We start from the raw sequence: 17,563 nt of genomic DNA, 5'->3' as shown, positions 1-17,563 counted from the left end.
TGGGATATCTTTCCATTGCTGTGTGTCATTTGTAATTTTTTTCCTTATGATTTCATAGTTTTCAGAGTATAGGTCTTTTACTCCTTGATTAAGTTTATTCCTAGGTATTTCATTATTATTTGTGCAATTAAATGGGAATATTTTCTTAATTTCTCCTTCTGTACTTTATTATTAGTATATAGAAATACAATGGGATTTTGTATATTGATATTATATCCTGGTATATTACTAATTAATTTATCAGTTCTAGTAGTTTTTTGGTGGCATCCTTAGAGTTTTCCATATATAGTATCATGACATCTACAAATAGTAAACGTTTTCCTTCTTCCTTACCAATTTGGGTACCTTTTAAAATTTCTCTTTTTTTCTGATTGCTGTGGCTAGGACTTCCAATACTGTGTTTAATAAAAGTGGTGAGAGTGCACATCACTGACTTGTTCCTGACCTCAGGGGAAAAGCTGTCAGTTTTTCATCATTGAGTATGATGCTAGCTGTGGATTTTTTCATCTGTGGCTTTATTATGTTGAGGTCTGTTCCCTCTAAACCTACTTTGTTGTTGATAGCTTATATCATGAATGGATGTTGTATTTTGACAAGTGCTCTTTCTGCATCTATTGAAATGATCACATGATGTTCATTCTTTCTTTTGTTGATGTGATGTATCACACTGATTGATTTGCAAATACTGAACCATCCTTGCATCCCAGGAATAAATCCCAGTGGATGATGATGAATGATTTTCTTTCTTTCTTTTCTTTTTTTTTTTTTTTTTTTGGCTGTATTCAGTTTGCTAATATTTTGTTGAGGATTTTTGCATCACTGTTCATCAGAGATAGTGGCCTGTAGTCTCTTTTTCTGTAGTACTTTTATCTGATTTTAGTATCAGGGTAATGCTGACCTCTTAGAATAAATTTGGAAGCTTTCCTTTGTCTTCTATTGTTTCAGAATAGTTTGAAAAGAATAGGTATCTACTCTTTAAATGTTTGATCTACCTGTGAAGCCATCTAGTCCGGACTTTAGCTTGTTAGGATTTTTTTGATGACTTTTTCAATTTCATTGTTGGTAATTGATATGTTCAAATTTTCTACTTCTTCCTCATTCAGTTTTGGGAGGTTATATTTCCTAGGAATTGATCCATTTCTTCTAGTGTGTCCAACTTTTTGGCATATAGTAGAATTACAGTTTTTCCTAATAGTCTCTTATTTTACTTTGTACTTCTATCATGGTTGTTATGTCTCCACTTTAATTTCTGATTTTGTTTATTTGAGTCATTCTCTTTTTTGAAGAGTCTGCTTAAAGTCTTATCAATTTTGTTGATCTTTTCAGAGAACCAACTCCTGGTTTCATTGATCTGCTTTATCTTTTTTTTTAAGTTTCTGTTTTGTTAATTGCTGCTCTAATCTTTATTATATCCTTCCTCCTACTGGTTTTGTGTTCTGTTTTTTCATCTTTTTAGTTCCTTTTAGGTGTAAGACTAAGTTGTTTATTTAAGATTTTTCTTGCTTCTTGAGATAGGTCTGTATTGCTATAAACTTCCCTACTGGAATAGCTTTTGCTGCATCCAAATATTTTGGACCATTATGCTTTCATTTTCATTTGTTTCCATGTATTTTTTGATTTCCTTTTCAATTTCTCAGTTGGTCCATTTATTGAGTAATAGAATGTTATTCAACCTTTATGTATTTGTGCTTTTTCCAGATTTTTTCTTGTGGTTGATTTCCAGTTTCATAGCAATATGGTTGAAAAAGATGCAGAGTATGACTTAACAGTTTTTGAACTTGTTGAAGCTTGATTTGTGACCTAATATGTGATCTGTTCTGGAGAATGTTCCATGTGCACTTGAAAAGAATGTGTATTCTACAGTTTTAGAATAGGATATTTTAAATATATCTCTTAGATCCATCTGTGAATTTAAAGTGTCATTCAAACCCATTGTTTCCTTTTTGATTTGTTGTTTGGATGATCTATCCATTGATGTAAATGGGGTGTAAAATTCTACTACTATTTTACTACTGTTGCTTACTTCTTTTGTATTTGTTAATAAGTTCTCTATGTAGTTGGATGCTTCCATGCTGAGTGCATAAATATTTACAATTGTTACATCTTCTTGTTGGATTGTTCCCTTTAAGATTATGTAGTATCCTTCTTTGTGTCTTGTTATAGACTTTTTTAAAAGTCTGTTTTGCTACCCTGGCTTTTTTCATCTCCATTTGCATAGTAAATGTTTTTCTATCCCTTCACTTTTGACCTGCATGTGTCTTTAGGTCTGAAATGAGTCTCCTATAGGTAGCGTACTTGGGTCTTCCTTTTTTAACCATTCCATCACTCCATGTCTTTTGATTGGACCAGTTATTTCATTTGCATTCATAGTTATTCTTGATAGGTATGTGCTCATTGTCATTTTGCTACTTGCTTTATGGTTGTTTTTGCATTTCTTCTCTATTCATATAAGTGGATGTTTTAAGGTCCTTGATACATGCTGTTAAATTGCTTTTCAGAAATATTTTACAAATTTGTACTTACTTCACATATCTCAGAGTTATGAGATCCTCATACTCTCTAACATCACCTTTAAACACCACTTTGTTCAGTTCCTCTGAGAGTATGAAGCCAGAGGGAAAAAACTTTTCCTGGGTGGACCCTGACTTACTCTGAACAGAGTAAAATGAGTATAATGATGAGCATGGGCTCCAAGTTGAATGGCTTGGGATCAAATCCAGCTTGGTCACCTACTTGATGTTTGACCTTAAGCTAATCACCCTCTGGACACATCCATTTATTCATCAGTAAAGTATATGGCAAAATAGAAACTTCCTTGGAGGGATGTTAAAACCATTAAATATAACAGTTCTTTTTACGTGCTTGCCATGTAATAGGTATTTGATGAAAGTTTACCTGTCAGGGTGCTTGAAAAAAATAGATGCCATACAGAATTGGACAATTTGAGGAGATGTTAATGAAGGAAATATTCACAAAAATCCAAATGGCACGGAGACTTCCCTAAGGGCTAGTAACAGCAGAACATCCTTACTACCCCTTGCTTTAAAGGAGTGAAAAAAGGAAGTCATTGCTAGAATTAGAGATGGAGGTGTGTGTGTGTGTGTGTGGAGGTGATTGCCAGTGCCATGACCTTCTGTGTATCTGAGACTCAGTACAGGGAAAGACTTACGGGAAAAAATACCTTGATCTCACTTTCTTTTCTACCTTATCTCTTTCTTGTTCTATCATCCGGCTAAACCGAAGCTCTGAGTAAGGAAGAACTTGATGTTGTACGTGCAGGTCAGCAGCATCCTGGGGAACTGAGTAGAGGAAAGACAGGCAAAGTTTGAAATGGAGGTTTGAAATGAACTTCAATACATATCATCCTTTTATTAATATGATGAAACATTAAACTAACTTCTCTGTCCAACCCTTCATGCTATTGGTCTTGCCAAGTATGTTGTCAACTCTAATTCCTATTCTTTTTATATGTGCTGCCTTTGCATTTGATATCGCTACATTGTACACTTGTGTAAGGATTATTTTGTTTTCCCCTGAGTTTTAGGGGGTCTAAGTGTGATACTTTTTATTTATTTCTTTATTTTATCATTTTGATCAGTTTTTTCACAGTGGGGAAATCCTTTTAGGTTCTGATCTTTTCCTCCCAGATTAATATCATTTGTTCATTTATTTAATAGTTTATAAAATCCTTATTCAGCTAACTGATATATACTTAATAAAACTGAACCTTGTTCTTTTGACTAGAAAATGTATTTTAGGTTGACACCTATTGCTAAGATTAGTCTTTTACTTTTAAGTTGTTTTTTAGGCTTCTGTGTTCACTTATCACTATAATAAAAACTTTTTGCCTGAAAAAATATATCTTTCAAGGGAAGTGACACAGAAACTTTCCAGTTTTGATTTATACATTTCAAATCTTATTTTAAAATTTGTCCATTCCCAACTTTATTTTTATCTATTAGTAGACAATGGTGTATTATTTTTCTCCCTGCTTTGTCCATGTGTTCCATGGACAAGGTTGATTACTAGGACCCATCTGCCCAATTTTATGTGTCTCGTGCCTGAAGGAAGACTTTCAACCCTTCTGTCTAATTCTACCACACCCTAAAAGAAATACCAACATGAAATAAATAATAAGACTGGTTAGTAAACAGACTTAATAGATGTGAACCTTGGCACAGAGCACTGCCAGAGTATGTCTGCTGTCTGATGCCATCCGATCCAAGTCCTAACATTGTAGAATTATATTTTGTGGTTCTGCTTTTAAGTCAACTGGTGCTGGCAAAAGGTACCAACTGACTTTTAGTAGAGTAGAAAGTAGAGTGGAAGGGGAGAATGCTATAGAATTAGAAGGGATGTTTAAGATCAAAGCTTTGCTCAGAGGGTTATAGCTGCATCACAAATGCCAAACTCAATCTCATTCATCATTCAGTGATCGTCACATTAACTTGATAACACACTTGGGATAAGCTTAAAGTATTTCATTTGTGTATCCATTCTTTCCTTCATCATGTGTTTACTCATTGCCTATTGTTTGCCAAGTACTATGGGAGAACTTGGATGTACAGAAATATTAGTCACCAATCCTAGTTTGCAAGAGATGTCTCAGTAAAATAGTGGGGTCAAGCAAGTAAAAACATAATTAGAGGAGTCCGATCTTCCAACCTGGAGGGAGTGTAAAGATAGAGGAAGAGATCTGAAAAGACACATCTTTGTGGAAATACATTATACCCTCAGGAAGTTGTAGGAATAGTCTGAATTGCAGGACTTATGGAATTGTGGTAGCTGGAGAAGCTTCTTGGCTTCATACATTATGTTAAGGAGTTTAGATTTTATCGTGAAGGCAGTGAATGGGTAGTGACTGGATAGTTTTAGGTAGGGAAGTGTCATACTTAAATTTGGTCTTGGAAAGATCACTCCTGGAAGAGTGGGTGGTGTATTGGAAGGGGCACAGTGAAATGTGAGAAGCCATTGTGTTCCAGGAGAACAAAGGAATTGAACTAAGGCACTGGAATTGAAGAGAAGGAATGAATTGCAGAAATACTAAGGGTATGAAGAACCTAATGGCAATTTTGATGTGAGGGGAGAAGGTGTTTAGAATACATCCCACATTTCAGGTTGGGAGATCTGGGTCTATGATACTGCCAGGATGAATTACCTTTCTACCATTTGTTAGCTGAGTGACTATAGATGAGTTACAGGATCTATCTCTGTCTCAGTTTCCTTATCTCCAAAATGGGAAGAATAGTAGTTCTTATTTTATGGAGTTTTATGAGAATTAAATGAATGAGCATTTATTAAAGTGCTTGAATAGTGTCAGGCACATAGGAAGCCTATGTTTGTTGTTTGTTGAATACATAGATGCATATACCTCAAAATGAGATTTCAATGGAATGTGTAAGTGGCTAAAATTTGGGGGAGCACTGACCTTTTAAGAGTGGTAGGGGAAGCTGAGTTCAGGGAGGAGGATAGAAAAGAAACAGCAGTGCAGGTAGAAGGAAAATTAAATGATAAAAAAGTAATATCTTGAAACACAAGAGGGAGTTTATAAGAAAGAGAGAGTGGTCGTTAACATAAGATATAGCGGGGAGAGCAAAGAAAGTAAGAAGGGAAACCAGCCATCATTTTATGGCTTTTTGTTTTGTTTTGTTTTGTTTTTAATAATGGGTATCTAATATAGTTTTGATACAAAATGTTATTTTGCATGTGAAACAAAGAAAAAATTCAGTCCATTATTTGAGGGACAGTAACTTTTTTTTTTTTTAAGATTTTATTTATTTATTTGACAGAGAGAGAGAGATCACAAGTAGGCAGAGAGGCAGGCGGAGAGGGCAGGGGAAGCAGGCTTCCCGCTAAGCAGAGAGCCTGATGCAGGGCTCTATCCCAGGACCCTGAGATCACGACTCAAGCTGAAGGCAGAGGGCTAACCCACTGAGTCACCCAGGCGCCCCGAGAGACAGTAACTTTTAATGAGTTCAATACTATTTATCTATTAACAACTTCATTTTTTTTGGCTTTAATATAATCTTAAGTACAATTGAACATATTAAATCTCATGTTTAACAATGAACAGTTATCCACATTAAGAGTGATGTCATGAAACCTTTATATGTGCTCATGAATAACTTTCTTTTGGATGAGAAAATGTGGCAAATTAGTAAATACTAAAGAGAAAATAATTTCTCTGATACGATGACTGTCTGGTTTTATTTATAGATTTGTCCCTGTCTCTGTCCCCTTCCTGCTTCTTTCCCTTTCTTTCTCTTTCATTGAATGCCAGCTCAGTGCCAAAAATTCTTCCTGGGACTTGAGTACTTAGCAGTAAGCAAGACAGATAAGATTCCTTTTTAATGAAATAAAGTCAAGTCCAGGTTGGATCTGCACACCATAGATTAGGTAGTTAATAAGAGCTTTTCTGAAAAGCCACTGTGACCTCAAACTAGAGATACAAGAAAAAGCTAGACTTGCAAAGATTTGGACTGCTGGTTTCCAAACAGAAGGCAGATCTAGTGCAAAAGAGCCAAGGCAGAGCAGGAATGTGCTTTACACAGTCGTAAAGAAGAATGGCAGCCTAATTGCTGGAGAACACTGAGAAGTAGACATGAATTTCATGAAGAAGACTGGATTTAAGCAATGTAATGTTGCTTATTACAGTATTAAAGACACAAATGAGCCCAAACTGTGCTGAAAGTTGTTACTTTTTCATAATCTCATGAGTATAACTTTAACAAAACAGAAGTTAGTTGAAGATTCTCATAAATATGGCAATTCTGGACACCTGTATTATAATTCTAGTTAAGCAACTTGTTTCATAACTTCTGGAAAATTCTTTAATAGTAGATTTATAACAGTAATATCACAGACTTCAGTGATTTTGTGAATCATCTGTCTCATTGCCTGGATAAGAAAATTGAGCTCCAGAGGGATTAATGATTTGTTTCCAGGACTCCTAGCTGATAAAGACCAGGACCAGGATCAGAGGCTATTTTAGGTACCTCAAATACTCAGACTAGAAGCCAGTGCCAAGGGACTATCTTTACTGTGAGTACTTCCTCACTCCATTCACTAGGTTTCACTGTCTTTTTTTCTGATCCATTCAATAATCCATATTTTTATTATTACATTCATTTTGTTTTTATGAAATGGTATATTTTCATGAATTCCTTCTGTGTTTTAGATAATAGGATTCTTCAGACATTTCGTAACCTATGTACCTAGTGCGTAGTAGGCTTCTGATACTGTGCTGTGTGACTGATTAGTGTATACATAAATGGATGGATATATCTGTCTTTCAGCTCAATGTCTTTTTCTTGTAACATATTCAGTATCCCTAGACTTAAATGTCTACATCTGTAAGGAAGGAATTATAGTGTTAATTTGGAAATGACTGCAATGGTTTTGCCCTGAATGAAAGGTATAAAATAGTGGTGAGACATGTTGGAAAAGTTGATGATTCTTTGCCAATTCAAAGTATTTTCTATTTTTAGTCAGTTTAGGAGAAGAAAACTCACAAAAATGCCCAACTCAAAGCCTGTTTAATAAACATTGGTTTCCTGATTGTTTTAAATTTTTTATTTCTTTGACCTTGAATAGCTGTTTGAACTCATCTTTTTCATCAGTGTCTCTTCTTAGAGGAGACATCATTCTTATGCCTTAAAATGTGGTCTTTGTTATTTTAGATATCAATAATGTTAACGTTATTCATCCAAATGTTCAACTCAATGGAGAAATTTGCTCACTTGCTTATTTATTTATTTATTTATAGAGAAAGAGTGCCAGAATGGAAAGGGACAGAGAGAAAATTTTAAGCAGACTTCACGCCCAGTACAGAGCCCAACATGGCGCTCAATTACATGACCCTGAGACTCTGACCTGAGCACAAACCTAGAGTCAGATGTTTAATCAACTGAGCTACCTAGGTACCCCAGGAGAGAGTATTTTAATTTCATGGTTCTCAAATTGCAAATGGACACCTCTGTTCTGACAGTTTGTAGGTGGATTTCAGAGAGGGATTACCAGTAATAATTAGTGTCTTTAAAAGTTAATAGAACCCTCCTTGATCCCTAGGTAAGCAAGGACATGCCCTGTACATCAATTTCCCTGAGGACATGGCAGTTCATTGTTTGTTTGGCCTGTCACAACCAGGTCACATGACATGCTGCCTAGTTGCTCAGTAATTATGCTAAGAACAGGGTTTTTATCCTAAAAGTTGTCACATATTGTTTTGCAGAGCTAGTGATGGGTATTTGTCAGCCCTGTCTCACATTTGTAGCCAGGAGCCTAAGGTCATCATTAGCACATGACTTTGATTGTCAGGAAATGAAGTACTAGGTGTATGGAAGTTTCTTTCATTGCTTCCATGATTGGGGCTTTCTCAATCCTAAAGAAGAAAAATCCATACACAGTTTATTGCCTTCCAAACTGACAGTTCTGTAAGGCTCATTGGATGATTAAGTAATAAAAAGGAGACAAACCAGAGAAAAGTGTAGATTAAAACATATCCTCTAGCCTAAAGCCACAATACCCAGTAGTTAGACTCATTGGGTAGCCAGAGAGAATCTTGTAGTGATGTTTAAAAATAATATATTAAATTAAAAAAATATATATCCTCCTTCAAGCTTAACTATGGTTAGAAAATCATAAAAAAATGAACACATTTAATGTGTAAATATGGTTACAAGTATACATAGATGTCTGCACAATAGATCATTTATACATTAGCTAATATGAATCATCAGTCAACAAATCAGTTTCTGCTTAGTGGCAGTTCTCTAGTTAAACTATGTGTTAGCTGATGAAATAAAAAAGTGGCACAAAAGGGATGTTCTTTTAAATATTGTACTTATTTAACTAAAAGGACAAAAGCATAAAAGCTTTGTTCTCTACAGTTTCAGGAAAACATTAAACTCCATTTCTGTGAGTCTTGAAGCAAACTGACCATCAATGTTTAATACGTATCTCAAAATGAATTAAGCACCAAAATATCTCTTTATTTCAGATGGATATTAGTTCTCTGACAGATAAACATCACTTTATATTTAAATATATATGTATTTTAAAGTAAAACACTAACACAAGAAATGATTCTTTTGTTTTGTCAGGCTACCAGTTTCTACTAAACAGTAGCCACCTTCCTTTAATATTTTAATATTTTCTAAGTCAATGTTCCCAAACTATATTTTGGATTTTTGAACTTCTGTTATAATAATATAAAATGTCTTATAAAATTGTTATTTTTAAATGATTTAAATAGTGAATTATATAATAAAATAACCCTTAAGTATTAATTAATTAATTAATTTTAAGATTTTATTTATTTATTTGACAGAGAGAGAGAGAGAGAGATCACAAGTAGTTAAAGAGGCAGGCAGAGAGAGAGGGAGAAGTAGGGTCCCTGCTGAGAGGAGAGCCTGCTTCGGGGCTTGATTTCAGGACCCTAGGATCAGGACCTGAGCCAAAGGCAAAGGCTTAAACCACTGAGCCACCCAGGTGCCCCTATTTAATTATTTTTACATGAAAAACAAATTATTTTAGGCACACAGGTGACTGAATGAATGAGTAACTTGTTTTCTTGTTTAGCAATCTATTACCAGAATATTTGAGTTTAAGATAAATTTAATTGTATTTGCTACAGTTCCTTGGGCTGGACATTCAAATAAGTAACCACCTAATATTTTTAACCATTAAAATGTCTACTTTCTAGCACTTTAGAAACAGAACATTTCTAACTGGGGAGGGCTTGCCTTCTTTTTCTTAATTTCTAAGTTTAAATGTTAATTTTAAAATGTGTCATTTCCCCATTGTTACTACTACTATTTTTTACTATTATTACTACTAGGAGCCAACCTTTTTAAAAGTGCTTCAAACATTTTCTATTATATGTAGACACTGGGCCATGTATCATTAACATGTAATACATCTTTTAACTCTCAGTACATGTAAGCCCATTTTCTAGTCGCAAAAACCAAGGCTTACAGAAGTGAATAAGCCCACCCTCGTTTATAAAGTTTTAAGGGTTTTTATACATTTTGCCAGTATGTGAATGAATAAGTTATATATTAACTTTTCTATCATACTTTGATAAAATGACAGGCCTCAATGACAATAATTTATCAGCCTGAATACAATCACTCTCACAGGAGTTAGAGATTCTCATTTGATTGTGCCTACTAGTTAGTTATGATTATTCATTATCTCCTTGGACTGAAAACCCCTCTCTCCTGCGTTTTGTTTTTGTTTTAATTTTTAATTTTTTGTTTTTTTTCACCCAGGTTTGATTTTATGGGGGAGGAGTGTTTTAGGGATAGGTGGGTCAAATTGACACTAGAAATTAAAAGCTAATTCATAATAAAATCTACTTCACAATTTAATTGGTTTAGCACTATTTGTCAGTTGGGTTTGATAGTAAGAATGTTCTAGAGGCTCTTCTCTGAAGAAAATAGCTATAGCAAGACATGAGAAAAATAGTTGTGCTCCAGTTAGAAGCTCAACTTCCAAAGTCATCACCATATAACCTACTTCAGAGGAGAAAAGAAAATGTGCAGAATTGATTTTGGGTGGTAATTTCTTAACCTATCTTTCATGTGCCATCATGGTATTTTATGGAGTTTCATTTACTTGGATAGAAATACAAATTATTTAGAAACAGTTTGTTGCTTTGGATTCAATGAAAAGGATCTGAAAAAGATATGTCTAAAATTTTAGTCAGTATACATTAAATACATGCAGTTTTTTTGCATATCAGTTGTATCTCAATAAAGCTGTAAATAAAATAATGGGATGGAGAAGCAGTAAAACAAATATAATTTGGTCAGTTTCTATTCTCTTGATCAACAAATACTTATTGATGAGTGTCCTTGAAACATAATAATAAATAAAGTTTTACTTACTGTGAAATATGATGTGCATATTCAGGAAAGTTTATGAGATAAAAAATACACAGCTAAATTAAATAGAAGTCCGTTATACTGGGTATGTCATGGGATCTCATTATTGTTTAATTGGCATTTCTCTCATTTCTAATGTGACTGAGCACTTTAAAATTTTTTATTGTCTATTTGAGATCTTATTTTGTGAAAAAATATTCTTTTGCCCTTTTTAAAATTGTGCATTATCTGTTTCATATTGATTTATTGATGTCATTTATATATTGTAGAAAATACCTTCTGTTGGTTATATTATTGCAAATGTTTTGGCCCACTCTGTGGCTTGCTTCTTCACTCTCTTAATGGTATTTCTAGATAAATTGGAAGTCTTTATTTCAATGTAGATCATTTTATAAACCTTTATCGATAAGAATTGCATATTTTGATTGTACTGTGGTCAGCAAGCACATGCTATATGATTCCAGTCCTTTTAAATTTGTTAAACTTGCTTTACGGTCACCATAGGATCAGTATTTGTGACTCTCTTGTGCATGTCCGAAGATGAGACATATTCTTCGTGGGTTCAGTTTTTCATCTCTATTAGGTGAGATTTGCCAATCATATTATTCAAAACTGCTGTATGCCCACTGCTTTTTGTTTATTCGGTGAGTTGTTATGTTTGTTTCACTTTCCACTGCTATTATATCTAGTTTCCTTATGATTCTGTTAATTTTTGCTTTATTTACTCTGCAGCAATGATACTAGGCACCTAGGTACTTAGGATTATTCCAATGTGGGTGAAATGGGTCTTTTTTTTTTTTTTTTTTTTTACTCTGGAGTATTTCTCTTTATTTCTAATTGTTTTCTGCAAGGAAGAAGATTGGTAAAAATAACTGGTTCACCATTTCTATGATAAAATATAAGTGAATCCTCTTGTCAATACACAGTCCTTTCTCTCGATTCACTCACTATAAACAGAAGGCCATTGGGGGAAGGCACTTAGGGCATAGTTTAGAAGTACAGAGACAAGCCATGTTATGTTGTGACATCCCATAGGGGGCCACTTAACCTAGTCTTAGCTGACAAATGAGGATCCCCAAAGAGGTGGCATCAGAACTGGCTTTGGGCTTGTTTAGGGACTTAGGTGACTCAGCTTTTGAGCATGTCAAGGAAACTATTTCTTTAGGACAAGCACTTGGGGAAGAATTACTGCAGCAATGGGTGTGGACATTTTTATGCACAAAAGAGAGTATCTAATTCAAAATCATAGAAAGCTGTTAGAAATAAATAACAGTGGAGCCAAGTTTGAGGGATGATTAGGAGTTAGACAGGACAATGGTGGAGATATTGAAGCCTGGGGACTCTCACGTGCAGAGGGGAGAGTGTGGAAGGAATGGTAAATAATTCAGTGTGTGTTGGCTTAGTTACAAGGTGTGGGGAGTCATGCTGAGAGCGTGGGCTTAAGTGTAAACTAGGTTTATACTTGATTCCATCAAAGAGCTTTAGCTAATAAAATAATGTAATGTTCTTTTCCCTTTTCCTTACCTTTGAGGTTCATGGAATCCATTTGTACCGTATTCCTCAAATCATTATAGCAGTTCTCTTTCATATACCAGAACTTATTTTCTTCCATCTCCCAAGATGATTTCAGCACCTGGAATAGATTCTGTTTCCCCTCCATTGCCCACCATCACACTAAGTAATGGCAACCTCCCTTCCCATCTTTCCTGTTCCCCTATGTCTAAATGTCCTAGGAGGGTACCTATTAAGTCTAAGCCGAGGCTCAGCACTTGTTAGCTGTGTAATTTCTGACAAGTTGACTAACCTCTCTGTCTCAGTTCCCCCATGGGAACCTCAACAATAATCCATCAGAGGTTGGAAGAACTCGATGAGATGAGTTCACGTATGCCAAAACGCCCGGCATGTCTGCAGTGCAGCAGCAACCATTTCCCTCCATCACTGGTATCTAAATTAATCCGGGTTGGAAAATGCCTTTTGCTACAGTTCAGAGCAGCTTGAAGTAGTTGGAAAAAGGAAACCCAGAGAGGAATTGCCTTATCTTGAGAGCTTTCTCTCAGAAGTGGCCACTGTCATTTAGGGTCATGTAGATGTTAAAGCCCAAGCTGGTGAGAATCCTCATCTCTTTTTGATTGCAGATTTGAGACTAAAAGAGGAGCCTGACCTTTAAAGCTTCCCATCCACCATCTCTAACAGATTCAAGAGGTGATGCATTTTAATGTGAAAACAGCACATTTTCCCCCCTTTTAGGTCATTCTGGTCTTCTTTCTACTCAGTCCCTATCCTCTACCGTTCCCTTCCCCCACATCACCATAAAAAAAAAAAAAATTCAAACTCTGGTCATTTCAGATACCAAAATATCACGCCAGAGACTAATTTAGCTCAGACTTTCTGCAAAAGCTCACATGTGCTGCAGTTTGGGGTTGCATAATTGATTTAATCTCAGATTTTAGAGGAATGCTGAACTCTCTTTGTGGGACTCTGCATACATTTCTCTAGGGCAAAAACTGTCCTACTTTTTTCTCTCTGGTATCTGTTTAGTGCTAGGCCATTTCCCCCCCCAAGAATCTAAACTACCCTCCGTGAAATAAATGAAATCACAGTTGGAAAACGGCTTACTGGACAGACTTAAAGCTGCCAGATAAGAGCTACACCACACACATTTTTCTTAACATTCTCCTCCTCCCCTGCTTTCCTTCTTTCTGCTCTAACACATCTTTGTTTGGGACAAGAGGATACATTAGTCATTCAGCTGAGGATTGCCATTGCCCACGTGGAGTAGCAGCGGACTTCAGCAGTCTGTTGGGAATACACGGGCTGTGGGGCTGATCCTTGTCCCCTGACCTGCTGTATGGCTCAAGGCAGATTTCCTTACCTCTCTGAGGCTTACATTCAACATGGCCTTGTGGACTAATGGCTATGAAGGCTAGACTGTAAAGATGTAGCAAGCTGCAAACTCACAACACACATGGGAAGCTTTTGGTTGACCAGGTGTATGCATGTGTGTGTGTGTGTGTGTGTGTGTGTGTGTGTGTAAACATAAACATATATACATATGTTTATGTTATATATTATATATATGTATATATATACATATATATATATATAAATGCCAGCCAAGGAGAATGATTTTATGCCCCTTGAAAGACCAATTAACCAAAATGACAACCAGGCAATTTTCAGTTTGCCCATGATTCTGTGCTGTATTTGGCAACCACAGCTTTGGTTATGTTTTCAAGAATTTCCAAACTGGAAAATTCTTGTTTGCTAACAGATGTTCTTTTTCAACCTGTTTGAGCCAGTGTATAATTTGGGAACTATCTTTGCAGTAGTAGCTTCTTGAGAAACGAAGTTTTTGTAATACTTTCTGTATCTTAAGATGTATGTTCTGCTGAAAATAACCCCTTTGTTAGGTCGATACGTACACTTCGCAGCAGAATTCCCCAAACAATTTGCATGCTGTAAAAGTCACCAAACTCCTCTGTTTGCATCAGTGGAATGAAGTCAGAAGTCAAAAGTAATGCTGACCTTCATAGCCTGAATGGATTGTCTCCTTATGCTGCTAAAATAATTTAGGCTTAGAAAAGAACCTAGTACTTATTTAATGAATCGCTTGGCATAAATTGTTCAAATTCACCATTGTTCAAATTCAGACTCTTCCATACTAGCTGGAGAAATTTGGACAAGTCCATTAACCTCTAAGCTTTGTTATGTATGGATATTTAAAACTGAGATAAGAATCAGGCTTACTTCTCAGGTGTGCTGTGAGGATTAAATGCAAAAATACATGTAAAGCAATTTGGAGATCCAGCCACCGATGGTTTATCAGCCAGGTTTTGCTGTAATAGTGTGTATCAAATACCTCCCAAATCTCAGTGGCTTACAACCACAAATATTTACGCTAGCATCAGTTCCAGCTTACATGTTTTATTTAGGTGTGCTACCTACATCTCTTCATTCAGGCACTAGGTATTATTTAAGGACTTCTCCTTTCATGACAGGGAACATAATTGCAAATGACCTGGGGAAAACTGTCAAAGTATTTGAAAGCATCAACTCAGAACTTGTATTACTATCACTTCTACTCAAATTTCATTGGCCAAAACAAGTCACATGACCAGGCTAAATTTTAGTAAGTCGGGAATGTATACCCTCCCCTAATGGAGAAAGAACAGTGAATATTTGCTGAGCAATAATCCAGTCGAACTCTGAGAAGTTTACTTTATCCCATTTTCTTCCCGTCCCTTATTTCATCTATTGACCATTGGCTCTTGTCCATGTAGCCTAGATGATAGCATCTACTTTGCATTCTCTAAATTACATCACAATTTCCTCCTCTCTCTTATAATGTCAAATTAATGTAAACAATATACTTTTCTTTATAAACAGGTACTTTGGAAAATCCCTTAGAAAAAGAACAGAAGCTTCTGATTCTCCTTAGAGCATCAGAGGGAGTTTCTTGTGACCGTTTCAATGGAATTCTTATTGATCCAGGAACAATTGGTAAGAGTATAATATAGTTTTTTATTAAAAATGAAATGAAATGTGTGTTTCTGATATCGAAGTATCATCCATAGAACATCTACTAAATTCCAGACACTCTTCTAGATAATTTATATTTATTATTTCACTTACCAGGTCTCCTGTAACAGTGTCCAGTGTCCATTTCATAGTTGTCAAAAATAAGACTCAGGGAAGACGAACAATATGCAGAAGGCCACACTGTTTTATATGTCAGAGCTTAGATTTATATCCAGATTGGTCAGATGCTGAAGCCTGGACTAAGGGTCTGTTATCAACTGTAAATGCTAGGTGGTTTGTAAGATATTTTTAAATCGATAGATCTATAGATTACAAAGAAACATTTAGTGTTGAGAGTTTCCTCACTACTGTCACAGCACCAAATCCTCTTTTAAAATTAACCTATGCAGGAGCACAGAATCTGGGACCAGCCTTGCACAACCAGGATGTGAGAGCCTCACTAACTCCATTTTAAGGGATAGGGATAAGAGGTTGTTTATTCTAGCATTTTCTCACTTTCTCTCTATGGCATTACTAATTTTCTAAGAGCTCAGCAACCCAGTAAAATAGAAGCAATCATGTTGGGATAGTGTGAAGGTTGATAACATAGTTTCATAATGTATACCCATTACCAGATAATACTGTAGTTGGACAAGGCTTTATTGTTTCCAGAGGATTTTTCATCCATGCTTTTTTCTTTCTAAGAATATGAGGTTCAAGAATATTTTTACTTTTTTCAAGTTGACAAACTAAATAGAGAACAGGAACATTTCGTTTATTTTCACTTGTGGTATCCACATTGTTTTATGCAGCACAATGTTGGATTAAACTTTATTTTAGGAGTATGCGAGGGTGCCTGTCTTAATCTTCTACTCCAACTGGCCAAGCCAGTGTTTTTAAAATTTTCTCTGATAGTAAATCGAATAAAGAATGACACATTTATTTCACTGCATGCTTGAAATTTTGTGACATTGTAAGTAAATGACAGATCTTCACTTCTTTAAGTATTATTATCTGGAAACAACTGAACAGTATAATTTTACAGGAGGTCTTTGATGATTGGAAATGATCAAGAAATCTACTTGTCTGGTCAGTTGAATTTCCTGCATAACCCAAATTTAAGGAAACTATCTGGTTTTTGCTAAAATATTTGTTGTTGGAAATTTCTTTACATTATCTCACATTCTTCCCCTTCCTATTTTATTTAGCCAGTAGTAAAGAAGATGAAATTCTTCTAAGATGATGATGATGATATCATATGAAACATATATATATGTAATAGTCATATCTATATGACTATTATTATGAAAGATTGATTATTCCAGTACATGTCTGGAAAGTGAGAATATTTCTTACATTTCCATTGATCCAAATTTAAGTTCTATGACTTTTCTCTGAATTAAAATATGGAAAAATATAGGTAGTAACATAAACAGTTGGTTAGATTCCTATTGATTAAGAATTTTTTGTTGTTGTTCACATTGGATTAAAACCCAAGGCATAGTATTTGTACCTTATGGGTGGCGTTCGGTTCTTCTGTTCACATGTTTTCTGCTAAAAATTGCAAAGGCTTTAGATATCAAGATTAGTGATATGCAAAACTGGTATGTGCCAATCCAGGGGTATGCAGACAATACATCTGGGTTCAGGAAGAAAATATTAGATCCCTATTCAAACATATGTGAACATATTCATATGTATGTATGTTTTTCTAAAAATAAATAGATACACATGCATTAGGGGTGCATGATCATAATTTGGGTTCTTGCTCAAAACATTTTGAGACCACTGGAATATGAGGAATTGTGCTTCATGTGATTTTAAATGGCAATAAAACATGTAAGAGGAAAGACCTGAAGGAATAAAACTGGACTGCATCAAGCATGTCCCTGGTACGACTTTAATTTATGAGTCTGAAATAAATTATATTTGGAAACAAAGGAGCTAGAGATCTCTCCTTTGATATCTGTAATACAAAAAAATATGAGGTCCAACCACTGAAAACAAAGCTAATAGCACCAAATCTCTTTCCTCAGGGAATAAAATTACCCTTGCCTTTTGGAAAATGAAGGCTATAACATAAAATATCAAAACCAGCTAACTTCCAACAGAATTACAAATGGTTTAGAGTCACTTAATGGTAGAATTTAACTAGTTAG

The 17,563-nt window shown here is 35.2% G+C and overlaps 1 protein-coding gene across 6 annotated transcripts in view; it reads left to right on the top strand.

Annotated features, from left to right (window-relative positions):
- PKHD1 (PKHD1 ciliary IPT domain containing fibrocystin/polyductin) overlaps positions 1-17,563 on the top strand; it is a 456,881-nt gene that overhangs the window by 283,283 nt on the left and 156,035 nt on the right. For all 6 annotated transcript variants that reach the window (XR_004285058.1, XM_032340236.1, XM_032340237.1 and 3 more), the window contains one exon: positions 15,273-15,386. Coding sequence is in view for 5 of the 6 variants with exons in the window: in XM_032340236.1 (XP_032196127.1) it covers positions 15,273-15,386 (114 nt within the window). In the remaining variant the exon portion in view is untranslated. The remainder of the gene's footprint in view (positions 1-15,272; positions 15,387-17,563) is intronic.

Source organism: Mustela erminea, chromosome 4 (genome assembly GCF_009829155.1).
Source record: "Mustela erminea isolate mMusErm1 chromosome 4, mMusErm1.Pri, whole genome shotgun sequence".
NCBI classification, from domain to species: domain Eukaryota; kingdom Metazoa; phylum Chordata; class Mammalia; order Carnivora; family Mustelidae; genus Mustela; species Mustela erminea.
The sequence above is the reverse complement of the archived record's forward strand: the minus strand, read 5'-3'. Positions and strand labels throughout refer to the sequence as shown.